At 39.2% G+C, this 16,505-nt stretch overlaps 1 protein-coding gene and 1 long non-coding RNA gene across 2 annotated transcripts; both read right to left on the bottom strand.

Moving 5' to 3' along the window:
* Positions 1–4,020: 4,020 nt before the first annotated feature.
* Positions 4,021–5,862, bottom strand: LOC131325547 (uncharacterized). Its single transcript, XR_009199738.1, has 2 exons — positions 5,366–5,862; positions 4,021–4,763 (listed from the first exon to the last, which is right to left on the bottom strand). It is a non-coding gene; the product is annotated as an uncharacterized LOC131325547 (long non-coding RNA).
* Position 5,863: 1 nt separating this feature from the next.
* Positions 5,864–8,834, bottom strand: LOC131327473 (mitochondrial-processing peptidase subunit alpha-like). Its single transcript, XM_058360637.1, has 3 exons — positions 6,113–8,834; positions 5,913–6,030; positions 5,864–5,868 (listed from the first exon to the last, which is right to left on the bottom strand). The coding sequence occupies exons 1-3, from the start codon at positions 6,317–6,319 to the stop codon at positions 5,864–5,866; spliced, it is 330 nt and encodes a 109-aa protein (XP_058216620.1). The 5' UTR covers positions 6,320–8,834.
* Positions 8,835–16,505: the final 7,671 nt, after the last annotated feature.

The following is a 16,505-nucleotide window of genomic DNA, read 5'->3' as shown; positions in this document are numbered from 1 at the left end:
AATTGTTGATGAAAATCATTCAGAATTTTTATTAGAGTAATCATTATTCATAGTATGATTTCACAAGTAGTCTTCTTATTTAATGATCCCCAAGCTGTCAGGATTCCAATTGTCTCAGACTCTCAAGGATAATGATTTAGCAAAGAGTTGAAATAAAGACTCACATGGAAATTTAGCATCCGATGCTTTAAAATTCAGAAAGTACACTGTTTGTCTTTTTCTTTGCATGACATTCAGACTTGGTTCACAATATACTAATTAGGCATGGCACCATTTTCAAGAATTATGATAACTGTTGGCAAAGCGTCTCGTGCAACAAACAATCATGTGAGCATTATTACCACCACAATCGTGTAACCATGCGAAATCTGTCAATTACTTATTAACTTCCATGCATGGCAACATGAAAGGGAAGCAGAGAAGATGGCTTTTGGAACTTAAGGAAAGAAATGGAAGCTGACAATTTTCCTTCTTTCCTTTTTGTTCGTCACTTCCTAGTATAGGTAGAAAAGGAAAATAAATATATAAACGAAAAGCAAATGGAAACATCCAAAACCCCTGAAATAGACGGGAACAAATAGGACCGAACAAAGGGGTGCCAAGATTTAGTTAAACCTGGAAGTTAGCTAAAACGACATTTTTTTGGGTTCCATTTTCCTTTTAAAACCAAACAAGATAAGAGTTTATGAGGAAAATTTGGATGCAGTTTCTCCCTCCCACCAGGTCCCCTAATCATCACCATTTTTTTCGCTTCTGAGCATATTCTGGTACAATTTCATTTTCCGTGCAGCACACAAGTGGCATACTGGCATGTTAATCTGGAATGACAAGTGACCATAACCATCACCTTCGATAGTTTCATATTAACTTGATTATCTACAAAGCCTAAAATTATATAAAATCGTGTAAATCACGATTGTGATTGGGTTCAAATGCTATCTCGGCTATGACAGTGTGATGTTTCCCTCCCACCTTTTTTGCAGCTCAGCACCAATTACGTTAACTACATCACAGGCCTCCCTCTGCATGATTCTAATTTCACGCAAAGTACAAGAATATAGAGAAAACACTTGGCGAAGAGTACTACATTAAGGGACAGGAAAAAAGAAGAAGATAGTGTTTATGCTTAAGATCTGCTATGAATTGTGAAATAAAAAACCATTGGGAAGTAGTTTGCGACCTGGTGGTTGGGGAGACATACTGTAAACATCGCTAAAACACCACATGGATAGTTGATGATGATGAGATTCCTTATCTCCTCCAGCCCATGATAGATATATATGGAGCATATGCCAAGGGAAAGGTAACAACCCATGAGATTCTGGAAGATTTATGAAAACACAGTCGCTATTAGGATGAAATCCTATCATGGCTACGACAATGCAATGTTTCCCTCCCAACAGCTATCCAGCCCAGCACCAATTTTTAACCAAAATTTACAGGCCTAACTGAGCATGACTCCAATATAATGAAGTGCGAGAGTGGCATTGACTCCTGGTCATGATTGATTTGGATGGATTTATGATAAGATGAGCATGACTGGGATCAAATGCTCTCTTGGCTATAACGATATCAGATCAGAAACTACCGCGCCAATCATATAATCTTTTGGGCAGCCTATAATCATCCCCTTCACAAAATTAGAATCTTGAGATCTTAAAAGCATTCTATTACAATCAATCTTCATGTGGACTTAACCTTTTATCACATTATTTCTTCTGTTTCGAGAAAATTGGAATGTAAAAAAGCTTTATCTGTGACCATTCAAATTTCTAAGCTCAAAGTTTTTCAACTTTTAAAAGGACACCCTTGAGATCATTCAATATGATTATTTCCCCTCTAGCTAAAGAGTTTTTTTTTTTTACTTCACCATTATTTTTGGAATTTGAGAACTACAGCTTATTGCCAAAGGTTAGGTCTGTCTCCAATCATCCCCCACCCATACCCCCAATGATTGGGGACTAGATGGGTTATGTTGTTGTTGTTGAGAACTACAGCATATTGAACATGGTGTTACTCTAATCTTTAAGTGATCAGAAAATAAATAGTTTGAGAACAGGAAGAAGTGATGTATAAGCTAAACTTTTGTGCAAAGTATATTGACTTATAAATGGAGGACAAATTACAAGCCTATTCCTCATTTAAATCTCAAATAGAGCACATTGGCTCCGTGATTTTCTAGACTAGTTGTTGAGAATGTTGAGGAGGGAAACTCTAGTTCTAATAAAACGCCTAAGCAAGCGCTCTAGAACTTCTTCCACAACTTCCATGCTCAACTCCAACTCTCGTAGTTGGTTTTGCACCGTCTCGATACTGATGGGTGTGTGCATGCACTGCAACATCTACCTTCTCAAACTCTCTGATGACTGTCTCCTTCGCTTGACACGTTGCTCTCTTGTGGTGGATCAGTTTGGAAACCAAAGACCACCCACTTCTCCTTGATTGCACATTCATTCCCAAAGTGTAGCACAACAAGGACTCCAGTGCAGAAACAGTGACTGCTTCAACCTCTTTCAACATGCTAAAAGTGGCAACAGTTTCATGGTCTTTGTCCAAGGCTGGAACATTAAGTGTGTCTTTGTTTTCAATACTGTTCAAATCCTTCAGTAACTTCTGGATCACCTTCTTCGCCTTCTTTCTAGAGGAAATACCCACCAAAGTCACTTGCATCCCTTTTTCTTGGTAGAACTGAGTTGTTTTTTCACATCTTCCTTTGTTTGGGAGAAGATGTTTTTAGTGGCTGCACAAGCGTCCAAGAGCCTGAGATATCCATCTAAGGCTTCTCCAACCCATTTCTCATTCGATTCTCTTGTCAATCTTTGTTGGGTTTGTAGTAATAGCAGTAAATCATTGACACAGGTATACAAAATTTCAAGGCCGCTTAATCTATTTGATATCGAGGGCAATGATGAGGAGGTAGCTTCAGAAGCACTTAGTCTGCACAAATGCTCACTGAAATGAGGAATGATGGGATGGGATCTAGAAGGCAAGCTAACAGATCCGGCATGGTAGGATTTCGATCTCAAAGGAGAGGAAGACATTTTTGTTCTTTCTAGTTTGGACTATGGCTTAGCACTGGATTGAACAATTGATCAATCTTGAGAGATGTAACTCTTCCCTTGGCCTATGCTCAATTATATAGGACATTTGCCGGAGGAGACATTAGGAATCTCATATCTTTAATTATCAGAGAAATATAACATGATTGAATCGGAATCTAAATGTTAATTTTGGAGATGTTTATAGATTGTCTCCCCACCACCAGGTTTGTGGTTTGGATCTAACTACTAATCATGGCCATGTTTTGTGGATTCTCTTTTCTATTGCATATTTCGCAATACCAGCAATGCACAAGTGGCAACAGTGCAAGAAATAGGGCGTCAACAGTTACTATTTCTTAACTGCTTACACGATAACAAAAATCACATTTTATAGCGTGCGAAAAACGCTATTGAATGTCATAGATAGTGTTCCGGAGAACGCTATGTTAGCCAATGCTATTAAAAGTCAAGACTTTTAAACCTTTTAATAGCGTTCTTTGATTGCTTTCTTCGATAAACTTACGCTGCTGTCAATAAACTTTTAATAGCGTTCTTTGCCCACTATCAAACGTCCAAGACTTTAATAACATCGGCTGAAGAATGCGGCCTTGTTCGCTTCCCATTTTTACTTTGTTCTAACTCTGTTTTTCAATCATTACCCTATATTTTTCTCCAATCATTACCCTATTTTTTCAATTATTAATTTCATTTCTCTCTATCTCTTTCCACTCATTACCCCTTTCTCCAATCATTACCTTATTTGTCCCTCCACCCACTACCAAAACTAAAATACCCAAAGTTACCAAACGAACAAGGCCGCTATCTTTTACTTTCCATAGCATTTATGAACGATATATTAGACTATTTTTGGCATTTTTTAAAAAAATTCTATAAATACCAATATACTAGCATTTTCAAATAAGATCATGGTAATTTCATTTAAGAAACAAAAATGATTTATTCCATTCAACACCAACTATATCCAAACGTCAATGTACAATAAACAATTCAACCATTGAATAAAGATTCATTACATTAGCTTGGAAACAATTTCCCAACAAAAACTACATAAAAGCGTCCGACTAATTGGACTCATTAAAAAATAACTAATGTAATTCTGCTATCCTGAAAATGTAATCATATACTAGGCCAACCATTTCATTCCGCAGATTTTCTTTACTTGAAGCTTACTTCTTTGCCGAACTTATACCATTTCTGCTCCCAAAGCCAACCACATAAATTGGCTACTTGAAACCCTCCAAATTATGAGAAACATGCCCGTAGGTTGAAGTTGTATCAGCAAAAATCATCCCCGAAAAGATGCAACACGTAGTAGAAATCCGAAGAAAAACAATTGCAGCAAGAGCTATATTAGACATCCACACCAAGCAACAAGAGCAGGCATTTTACCATCACTACATCACCACAAGCAGCAACAAACCAAATGGTAGAATCTTCAGCGCTTACACAGAGGATACACAGCAGCAGAATCTTCAGGCATTGCTCTTTGTTTCTCTCGTCACTTCAATGGCATTTCTGGGTTCAAGCTGCTTCTAACGAGTCCGTTTTCTGATACGGAGCAAGGCCTCAGATGATGGGGAGAAAGCATTACTTGATGTAGCCAATGACGGGAAGTTCTTTACTTTTCACGGATGTGGTCAAATACCATTCTTGGTGTAATGATTCTGCACTTACTCTCTTCAGTTTTGATACTAGGCCATCCTTCAGTAATTTAAGACAGGAGCAGGTCAGAAAAGGCATACGCTTATAGAAACAGGAAGTACTATTAAACACCCAATAATAAACACCCATTGCTCATATAGCTAACAAAATGAGGACTAAATTTTAAAACCCATTAAAGGGATAAAAAGGAGGCAGACCTTACTCATATTTATAAACTCTTTTTTCAGATAATATTAATCCGAAAACGGCAAAATACCCATAAAAAACCATACCCATTAAAGCCATCCAGTTGCCTATACCCATTAAAGTGACAAAAAACCTCATCAAGAGGAACCCAATATATGTTTTTTGGCATTCTATTGAATGGAACTAGAGCAGAACAAGTACCGTGAAATCATAAATTACTCATAAGCACATAATGAAATCCAAGCCATATATACAGATTTATACGAACCAGGAATTTAGGGCTGGATAAGAGAACTAGGGTTTACACTTTGAGCTTAATTTCCGGAAACAATTGAGGGTTTTCGAATCTGGTTTTTTCTAGAAAAAATCTAGGATTTTCTGAAATTGGGAGTTATAGATTTCCCATATATGGATGGGGAGAGAGAGAGAGAGAGAGAGAGAGAGAGAGAAGCAACCAGGTTGCTGTATCTATCGTGTGCTGTTGCTACTCGTGGTTTCTCTGAAATTTGGCTTAATTTCTTGAAACTTCACTCGCTCGCAAATGGCGGAGACTGCTTACATCCTTGTTTTCCTGTGTCGCAACACACACACACAAACAGAGGAGAGTGGGAGGAAGGGGGAGACAAAGTTTTTCATTGTGAGAGAGACCTTGTTTGTGTCCAATGCCTTTCTCGACGGTGTGGAACTGATCAGCAAATCTATACAAATACAAGTCCCAGAGAATTGTTAAGAACAGATCGAAAAACTCCTAGAAAAAGTGCACAAACTTGCACATACCCCTGACAACGAGAATCACCTCCAACATAGACAGACTTGGGCTCCTCAGGACGAGGTACACTAGGCAAGTCCGAAAGAAGTGTATCTTTAATAGGTCCTCATGTTCAACACCAGAAGCAGCAAGGACCATTCATGGAGCAGTATAGTTTTCCTGAAATTATCAAAGGCTAACAAAGTTAAGCTCAGACACAAAATACTCCAAAATTGAGCTATTCAAACTGTTACCCAGGTGCCAAAAGAGGATTTGCAAGTGCACCGGAAAACCAGCAGTGTGTATTGCCTCCAAAAGCAGGCCTTGTGGATTGTTAGCTGCTTCTGTGATCACAGCTCTCACCTTCTGAAGCTGTTGAAGGTAGAATTTCATTTCAGAACCACCATAACGCCTGAACGGAAAGAAAGATGGTGGCAAGAATGAAGATGTTTACCTGCTCATTCACCTCCCAATCCAAGAAGACAGGATTCCTCACACAGTCACCGAGCATTTCTACCATTTGAGGAACATAAGTCTTGAGAGCATCATAAGTGCACCCCATCTGCTCCCTAGAAGCTGAGGCTGTTACATTGCCACCAATAGCTTCCACTTCCCGGACAATGCACAGGTGACTCCTGTTACTTGTGCTCTTAAAAGCCATACGCTCCAAGAGGTGTGTGGCCCCCTATGGTGCACGGACACGGGGACATGAGAATTCTAAAAGAATAGGGACACGGACACGGCAGGGGACACGCTACGTGTATATTTATTTATTTATATTTGTTTTTCAATTTTTTTCCATGTTTAAATGGTAAAATGTGGACAAAACGAAAAATTCATAGTTCCAATACCATTCAAACAAAATAAGACATTCATAAGTTCAATACAACTCAATTGAAAAATTACAATTTGACCCCTGAAAATTTTAAAGTTTGAAATTTCAAAAAAATTTACAATTTGACCCCCAAAATTTTGAAAAAAATACACTTTGACCCCAAAACTTTTTTAAAAATTACACTTTGACCCCTGACATGTCCCTGTGTCCAATACTGCAATATGCCGACCTCTAGAGGTGTCAGTGCTTCATAGGTGGCCCCAAATGAATCAGGTGTGGAAACTAAATAAAATTGCTAACATGCGACAACCTATTACAAACTACGTGATAGATCCTAATTTAGAGAAAGACACCAAGTCAAACAGAAGCAGCACGCTTCAGATCATATAGTCGCCGAACCATCAGCCCAACGAGGCCTAGAAAATCAGCATCCCCTGAGTGCTTGGCTGAACCATATGCATTGGGCCGAAGGGGTGGCCTGCCAGAAGAAATACCAAAATCTGCAACTCAAGATTAAAAGAACTCTATTGGATAATGCTATTAAAACTCATGCCTAACATTCCAAGGGGTTTCCTCCGCTTCTTATCAGTCAACACTATAATTGGTTTCCTATCATAGCAGTCCTAAAAGAACGCTATTGGATAATGCTATTAAAACTCATGTCTAACATTCATGAAGTACTTTGCTGGAAAAGTACTAGTTCATAGAGTGAGGCATTTGCAATGGATAAAATATATGGGGCTAACGACCATCTTAACCAAATGCCAATAAACCCAACTCTAGGGCCAAAGGTGAGGTGGAGAGTACATATAGCTAATATAAGCATGAGAGTAATGAGTTAACAATTATCACCAAACTCCACCATATGTACACAAAGAAACATTTTTTTCCTTTCTATTTCCTACACTCCTGTACTTCTATTTAACATCCTTTATGCTTTCCAACGTCAAAATTAACCTCTTATTACATGTCATTTATCTAAAGTCCGTAATTATAATTTTCGAAGACCAAAGTCTGCTGGTTCACATGAGGTTATCAGTGACATAAGTAGGCAAAATATAAGTGTACTGCAATTTTCTCTTTGTCCACATGGTTCAATCGCGCCCACTAAAATGCAAGTGTTGCCGCCACTGGTGGGTGAATAAATATGGTTTTTAAAGAGAATTTTTGACAACCAATATGAAACTATGTAGGGGAAAGGCAAAACTTCACGAGACAGGTCAAAGAATGAGCATCCATCAATATCACATCATATAGACCAAAAAATTGCCCATTAATCTCAAGCCATCACAAGAGTTGTAAATAGGATTGAAGATAAAGATCTGTTTGAGTTTGTAAATTAGGCTCACTCAAACAAACAGATCACACTTGTCCAAATATAAACAAATTTATCACCAAACTGAAGCCCTAATTCTTGTGCAGGTACAGAGAGCAGGTAGCATGTTTCAAAACCCAAAACAAGAAGGATCATTAAACCATTTAAGTGCATAATCTGTGCAAATCCCAAAATGATATCATATGCTAATGAACGAAGATGAAAAAAACCCCAGCATTGTGTTTAGCCAACAATAAGAATATCAAATCAACCCTGGTTAGGGCTTCTTGAAATATGCGTTCATTCTTGTTCAGGGAGTGAGGGAGCAGAAAAACGACATTCCTAAACGACTGAACCAAACTACCCCATTTAGACTGGTATGAACTGGAACTAGACAGATTTTCACCCCTAAATTAGTCCAAGACATTGGCTAGGTTTTCCCATTTTCACCCCTAATTTATCTTTTATCTTTTAACTGTATTATCGTCCATTACTTTTCTTTGATTTTCTCCCTCGCAGCATTTATCACAAGATAGGGAGATTCGTTGATGGGTAATCTTGTTCTTGACAAAAATTCGGCGATTGTGAAATTCTATTCTTCGGTTTGAATCGGACCGGTCCGAATCAAAATCCGCTTAACAAAGCTCTAAACTCAAAAATACACGTCTCAATCGAAGTATACCCTAAAGCCAGAATCGTCAAGATTCTTGGTTTTCGCTTACCTAAGTACGGAGACGATGAGGGAAGGCCGGCGTTTGGCGAGCTTACAATCTCTCCGGCTGGAAGATTTTGATGAAAGAAGAGCCCAATTCCATGGATAAAAACTGGTAGAGAAACGATTGAGAAAAAATGAACCAACCTGAAACGAAGATTTCGAAGGGAAAGCTGGGGTCAGTTCGAACTACATCGACCGAAAATTTCGAAGGGAATTGAAAATTTCAAACGAGTACATGTGGCGCCAAGGATTGCCGCCTAGTATTTGGGTATAGCGCTATAGGAGCATCCGCAGCAAACTCTATACAATTTAGATCAATTTACACGCCAAAAAATCACTTTATTATTTTATTATTTTAGCTATTAATTTTTAAAATATTTACAGGCCCTTTGCTCTTATTCTCTTCTCAATTAAATATTTTATTTATCTTCTTTATTCAATTTTTTATTCTTTCGGTTTTGAGGAGAGGGCAAGACCCACTTTTATTCTTCGGTTTATTACACAAAAGCAGTCCAAATGCTGAGAAAAGGGGTGTCTTCTTCTTTGTCGTGGGTTGTGAAAAGGGGTTGAGAAACCCAAATCCAGGTGCTCTCTCAAAAACCCAGGAGATACCCCCCTCTCTCTCTCTCTTGAAAACCCAAAAAACCTACCCCGAAAACCCCAAATCCAACAAATCTGTCCAGCGTCGGTAAACCTCTTCAAAGTCGTTCTAATCGGTGACTCCGGCGTCGGTAAATCTAAACTGAAAGAACGTTTCTCTCTCTCTCTCTCTCTCTCTCCCCGTGAAAAGGGGCTGGAAAATAATTAAATATGGGATAGTGAGTGAATAGTGGCTCGTGTTGTTAGACGAGTCATTATAGCAAATGTCAAAAAATTTCGAAGTAGTGAGGGAAGAAGAGAGCCTGATGTTGGGGTGTTTAGCTGCTTTTGCATGTTTTCACCGGCTAGTTTAGTTTAAAGAGGGAAGAAGAGAGGCTAACGTGGATGCCCAAAGCTATTGGGTTGAATGGAGGATGAGGTTTTAATAAAACGCTTGTAAAATTATACCGTGTTTACGGATCGCTATATTAGGCTTTCTACTTTCTTCCGTGTGTATAAAACGTTGTTGTTGTATCTGGCTCCGTCCCGCTTTCTTTTTAAATTTTCTTTTTTAAAAAGAGGGTAATTTCAAAATCAAATATAATTAAAATGAAAATAATTTTTTAATTTTTTTTGTATCGTTTAAAATATCCCAATGAGATCTATCAAACAAGATCCATATTGATAGAAAACTTATTTGCATAAACACATAATTTTTGAGCTTGAAATTACCTTTCTTTTCTAAAAGTTTCTTTTTATAGAAACCAGAACGGGCCTCATTATGCTATTAAAAGTCATATTTATTGTAATGTTATCATGGTCAATTCTGCAGCTCAGGCACCAATTAAGTCATATTTATTGTTGCATTTTTGTTACTTTAACCAAATTTCACAGGCCTACCTTAGCATGGTTGCTAAGTAATGTAATGCAATAGTGGCATCGACTCCATCAGTGAAACGAGAAAAGTAAAGAAAATACTCGAGTACTATTTCAGGGAACAATATAAAAGAATAGTGTTTATGTTAAGACCTGCTATGAGTTTCAAAGTAAAATTTTCATTGGCTAGTAGTTTGTAACCAGGTGATGGGAAGACAATCCGTAAACATTGCCAACATTTTCCACATAGATCCCCATTACCACTCACATATAATTGATGATGGTGACATTCCTTGTCTCCTCCAGCCTATCGTATATGTATTGAGCATATGCCAAGGGAAAGGTCACAACTCACAAAACTTTGATCCATTGTTTCTTCTAGACTTCCAGTCCTGAGCCATACTCCCCTTGAGAGAGAAGAAAATGGCATCCTCTCCTTTGAGATCAAAATCCTACCATGCCTGTTCTGTCAGCTTGCCCTCTAGAACTCATCCACTCATTCCTCAATTCGATGACCATTTGTGACTTAATGCTTCTTTTGAAGCTACCTCTTCTTCATTGCCGTCAATAAGCAATATAATAAGCGGCCTGGAAAATCTATACGATTGTGTTGATGAATTGCTCTGGCTACCTCACACACAACAAAGACTAGCCAAGAATGCAATGAAAAATCAGTTGAAGTGTTGGACGGATATCTTAGGCTCTTGGATGCTTGTGCGCAGGGCCGGCCCAATGGGAGGCCCAAGAGGCCGCCGCCTTGGGCCTCCACATTTTGGGTCAAAAATGGGGCACCCATTCATAGATTAGTATATATATTTTGTATGTGCAACTATAGTACAAATTCCTTTAATGGTTCAATGGTAAAGTGTTTGCTCTTCCACATAAGATGCCTAGATTCAAATCTTGGTAGAGTATTTTTTTGAAGTGTCTTTTACCATGTTGAATAGTATGAATGAAAATGATATATAGATAAGTATTTCTGTTATTGTTTTTAAATTATGAAATTTATGTAGGACACTATTCCACCACTTAGCCTAGGGCATCCAAATACCTTGGGCCGGCCCTGCTTGTTGTGCAGCCACCAAAGACATCTTCTCACAAACAAATGAAGATGTGAAAGAACAACACTCAAACCTGCAGAGAAAAAGGGATGCAAGTGATTTTGGCGGGTACATATCCACGAGAAAGAAGGCGAGTGATCCTGTAAGTTCCTAAATGATTTAAAGTGTATCAAACCCAAAGATATACTTCGTGGTCTTTCCTTAGACAAGGACCATGAAACTATTGCTATTTTTAGCATGTTGAAATTCACATTTTGTGCATTGGAGAGTCCTTGTTGTGCTATGCTTCGGGAAGAAAGGTGCAATCAAGGAGAAGTGGATTGTCATTGGTTTCCAGACTCATCCACCATGAGAGAGCAGCCTGTCAATTAAGCAAAAGAAACAATTGTTAGCGAATTTGAGAAGATTGATGTTGCGATCCATGTGCTCGTTGGTCATCGATCAGCCAATCAAATTAGACCACAACAAGAGGGTGCAAAACCAGCTAGGAGAGTTGGAGTTGAGCATTCAAGGTGTGGAAGAAGTTCTAGAGCGCTTGCTCGGGCGTTTAATTTTTTTGGCTTTATACATCACGTGAAAATTAGAGTAACACTAGGTTTATTAAGGTTGTTTTACACCTTTGGTCGCTCGTCTTTTGTTGTACGGGATTTAGGCCCTCCATGAGCGGCCGTCCATGTGATGACATCTGAAAAAGTGGGATGGGGTCTTACGGCCCGAACAACCGTCTTGATTTCGGGAGATGCATCAATGGTGCAATCCCTTTTTTTTTTTTTTTTGTGTGCCTGTTCGAATGGTTTTCTGTATTCCTTGCTCTTTTTTTGTTTGTTTTCCAAGTGATGTAATAAGGAGAAATTTTTCAGTGTCGGGTGGGTACCACATCACCCGGCTGACGTGGTGCCCGAGTTGGCACATCCGAGCCGTCCAAAAGTGTATTAGATGGCCCAAATTGAAACATTCTCTCTCCTCTCACCCCACACTCTCTCTCCTCTTTTTCTCTCCAAATCCGAGCCGTCCAAAATCGAAATGGACGGCTCGGATGCATAGAACGGGCACCACCTGGTACTCGCTCCGCACTGAAAAATCAGAGAAAGTATTTCCGCTACGATCCATTTATTTTGTGAAAGACTCAGTGAATGATGAAAATAAGACATATCTTGGCTCCAAATAAGCTGGTATCCTGGCTCCAAATAAGCTGAAATGGTATCAGACGAACCAAAGGCATGTGAGAAGAGATTAAATTCTGTCTTGATGAGCCGGACAGAGAGCACTTTCCGTGGGTTTCTTTTGCGCATTTTTTGGGGTAATTCAAACCGTACATTTTGTAGGGAATGTAAAATACAGTAAAGTTATGAGTACATATGGAATGTACATATGGATTTTGTGGGGCCTATCTCGAGTCCTACAAAAATGATTCGAACTGCCCATTATATTTAAAATATTTTTTTTATGGAGCCCTGTAAAAATCAATTCAACCCGATATTGGTAAAGATTTTTTTCTGAATTTGTGGTGCTAAAACTACTTAACGGTTTAGTTTTGCCCTTACAAATTCAGAAAAAATCCTTACCAATATCGGGTTGAGCTGATTTTTTATAGGGCTTCATAAAAAATATTTTAAAAATAATGGGTGGTTTGAATCATCTTTGTGGGACCCGAGGTGGGCCCACAAAATCCATATGTACATTGTACATACATTCCATATGTACACATAGCACTACTCTGTAAAATAATATATCTACGCAAAAAATCAGCTTGTTCGGACACTAATAGGTATGACAAAAATTGAGTTCTAGAAGAAAAAATGGACGGCTTGGATTTGTCAATTGTTTTTTAAGTTAAACTGGCACAACTGTTTATTTTTTCATCTAAAAACTCAATTTTTGACATACCTATCGATGTCCGGACAAGCTGATCTTTTGCGTGGATACATTATTTTATAGGCCCTACAAGATGCACGGTTTAGATTACCCAAAAAAATGCGCGAAGGGAGCCCATGGGATTCCTTGACTTTCCGCAATTGATTTTCTTGATCATGTCCTTTCCCCTGATTCTCTTCCACTATTCTCCTTTCCACAATCCATCGCAACTCGCCCTCATCAATACAATCGTTGTCGTTAACCACAAACGTCCTCCAATTTGTTGTCGGTGTCCGCCTCGTCTCTGATGTCTTCAAGTCCAAACTCTCCCTCCTACCTGGCTTCTCCGCCATCGGCCAACCCTTCATCATCGGCACCGCTTCAGCTTCGTCGGCTTCGCCCACAATGCCAACAATTGTGTTCCATCCCTTTGCTTAATGGAATCCTGAACCCAATTCTTGTATTTTCAAGCACATTCACTTTTTTTTTTTGGGAGCACATTTTGCTACACTAAATACATTAAGGAGTTGTTCATCTTTTTTTATATGTATTTTTATGATTTATTTGTGTATTTCATGGTTTATTTGTTTACGTTTTTATGATTTATTTAAGTATTTCATGCTTTATTTTATTCATTGTTTGTGTATTCATGCAATTATTCATTTCAATTAAATCATGGTGTACTCCGTTTAGTAAATTGAATCATGGCTCGGATTTGTATTTTTTAAATAAATCATGGTGTATTCATTAAATTATAATTATTTTGGTTTAATCCCAGTTGAAATAATCATGGTGTATTCATGAAAAACATGGTTTGTTTGACAATCCACCATATTTCGAAAAAAATGTTTCATGGTAATTTTGCAAAAATAATTCATGATAAAAATGAATTTTTGTGAAATTGGTTGAATCATATTCACGCAAGTTTAGAAATATAATATGACCAATTTATGAAAATTCATGAAATTAAGGAGAGAGAATGATTTAGATTGAAAAAAGATAACAAATATTTGAATTTTTCCCCTGCTTTTAAAATCATCAATCAAAATCCACTTAATTAGGAAACTACACTTATATAAATCCTAATTACATGCCACCTAATTCGGCAACAATATTTATGCATATTTGTATGTATCATCAAATAAGGGTAGATAAAGTATTTCATAAGTGAAAAGAATGAAAACATAACCGTTCAAAATGAACGGGATAAAAACTTACATGGGATGAGGTCAAAGAATGAATATTTAAAAACTCCAAGAAAGGTTTTTATTAATCTCCGCAAGATTAAAAAGAACAAGGGCAATTGAAAATTAAAGTTTATTAGTCTCCGAGGCTACTCGAGACCTAGGCGTTAACCAGGGACCAACAAAATCCTAAAAAAAAAAACTCACATCCAAACCTCTACCCCTCCGAGAAAAACATCAAAGCCACCGCTGGAACCCAGGAAGCCTGCCCCTATTGCTGCCCCTAAGTGACACCGATGCTCCTCCGCTGATGACCGTTACAATGCTGCCACCAAAACCCGGGTAACATGCCCTTGTTGCTGTCCCAGAACTGCAAAAGCTCAATCCGCGTCCGCTGTGAAGTATGGGTGGTAAATTGAACCCAGACCCATTAGGAAACCCAAACCCACCTATTAAAAAATAGACCCAACTTAACCCATTTATTAGTTGGGTTAGAATGGGTCCAAACCTATATAATCCATTTATTATTGGGTTTTAATTGGGTCAACTTAAATGCCCAATGGGTCATGAACATTACCCAACAAAAAAATAGAACTACCAGAGAAATGGAAAAAATAAAAGTAAATATGTTACGTGAAGCGAACCTTTTTCTTGGTCAAATTGGAAACTAGTGACTCAGTTTGAACAGTTTCATGTTATGAATTCCAGTTACAGTATAAGCCAAGTCGAGCCGAGTTTTGTAGTGAACTCGTATACTAAGTGAACCAAAAAAATTCAAACTCAAACTTTGTTTGTTTGTAAACGCGCTGAGTTCGGTCCGGTTCTAACCACATTCTTTAATTTAGAACCAGTAACCGAACCAAAATTAACGGTTCTTATTTTTTTGGAACCATAACATGACTGCAGAACCACAGAACCAGACCAAATAGGACGGTTCGGTCCGGATCGGACCGGTTTTACGTTTCGGACGGTTTTTTTGAACACCCCTAGCCATGAGTCCATGACCCTTTGCTGCCTCCAAACGACCTTGCTGCCGAAAACCCTAAACCCTTCCCGCTACCCCACTTCCGCAACACCCAAAAAGCCAAAAAGAAAAAAACCAAACTGCCGCAACAACCAAAAAGTCAAAAAAACCAAACAGCATCCACCCTCTAACCCTAAACCTAGAACTCCGCCGCATCACCACCCCATCCACCATGAACACCACCGCATCACCACCCCATCCTCCATGAACACCGCTGCATCACCGACTACTGAGAGCCACCCCACCAACCGACCACCAGCAAACCCTACGACTGAGTTCTGATGAAACTAGCCAGGGAGAAGGGTTGCAATCAGTAACCGCGTGGAAACCACAACACCGTGAGGCAAAGAACCAGCTCCCCCTAACAGAGGAGCCGGCGGGAGACCAAAACTCCCAACCGAAGAACTATTCACATCCGCCGAAAACACCACTTGGCCGTTAAGCACGAAGATCTGAACAACCCAGGAGAAGGAACCGACGAGTGACGCCGAAAGGAGCGACGGCAATAGCTTAATTGGTTAGAAAGCTGTTAGTGGGTTAAGCTCAAGAGATATGGGCTATCTTGGTTGTAATGCAGAGGGACGAACAACAGATATGAAATCACAGCTTAGATCCTCTCTCTCTAGTGCTTGAATTTCATTTTTCCGAAAGTTAGGGCCACATTTCTCCTAAAGAATCGCCAATTATCATTGAACTCTCGTGAAACCCCCACCCCCCCCCCCCCCCCCCCCCCCCCCCCCCAAGCCTCATCAATGGAGAATGTTGAGAAGCCAAGTAAGAAAAATGTGTTCTTCGCAGATATGACTTTCGTGTCGTTCGTATTACAGCTCTATTCGGATAATGATGAGGAAGTTGAAAATTCTGAAAAACTCTACAAATACCTCTATAAGAAATTCCCAAAATTTCTCTGCATTCGCATGGCAAGGCTGAGCCACTTTTGCACCCACCCCATAACCCGATGTCGCTTATTTTCCACCGCCGAACGCTTGTTCCTGGAAAGTTCTGTCGGGATTTGGAACCGTCTGACTCCGGAAACCATAAGAAATTTCAGGGAAATCATACTTGCCCGGCTTTTCGTTGAGAAAGATCTGTCTGTCCTCCGGAATCTCAGTCGCGTGGTGGGTGCCTTGGCGGTGCATGTGTTAAGGGAAGACAATTGGCCTGAGTTTGAGTTGTATATCCACCGCTGGTTGTCGGCAGAGGGTTCGAGTTCTAGGATGCTTGATGATTACATCATCTTGTTGCTGGTTGACTCAATGATTCCAGAGATCTTTGAATGTTTTACCGAGGGGTTTGGGGAGACAATAAAACACAGGTTGCTTACAGTTTGTCTTGCCTACACCACATTGGATCCAAAAAATCCGATTGTCTGCGTTGCCGCCGTCAAGGCATTGCTGAGGTTGA

The sequence above is a fragment of the Rhododendron vialii genome, chromosome 5a (assembly GCF_030253575.1).
Source record: "Rhododendron vialii isolate Sample 1 chromosome 5a, ASM3025357v1".
Classification (NCBI taxonomy): domain Eukaryota; kingdom Viridiplantae; phylum Streptophyta; class Magnoliopsida; order Ericales; family Ericaceae; genus Rhododendron; species Rhododendron vialii.
The sequence above is the reverse complement of the archived record's forward strand: the minus strand, read 5'-3'. Positions and strand labels throughout refer to the sequence as shown.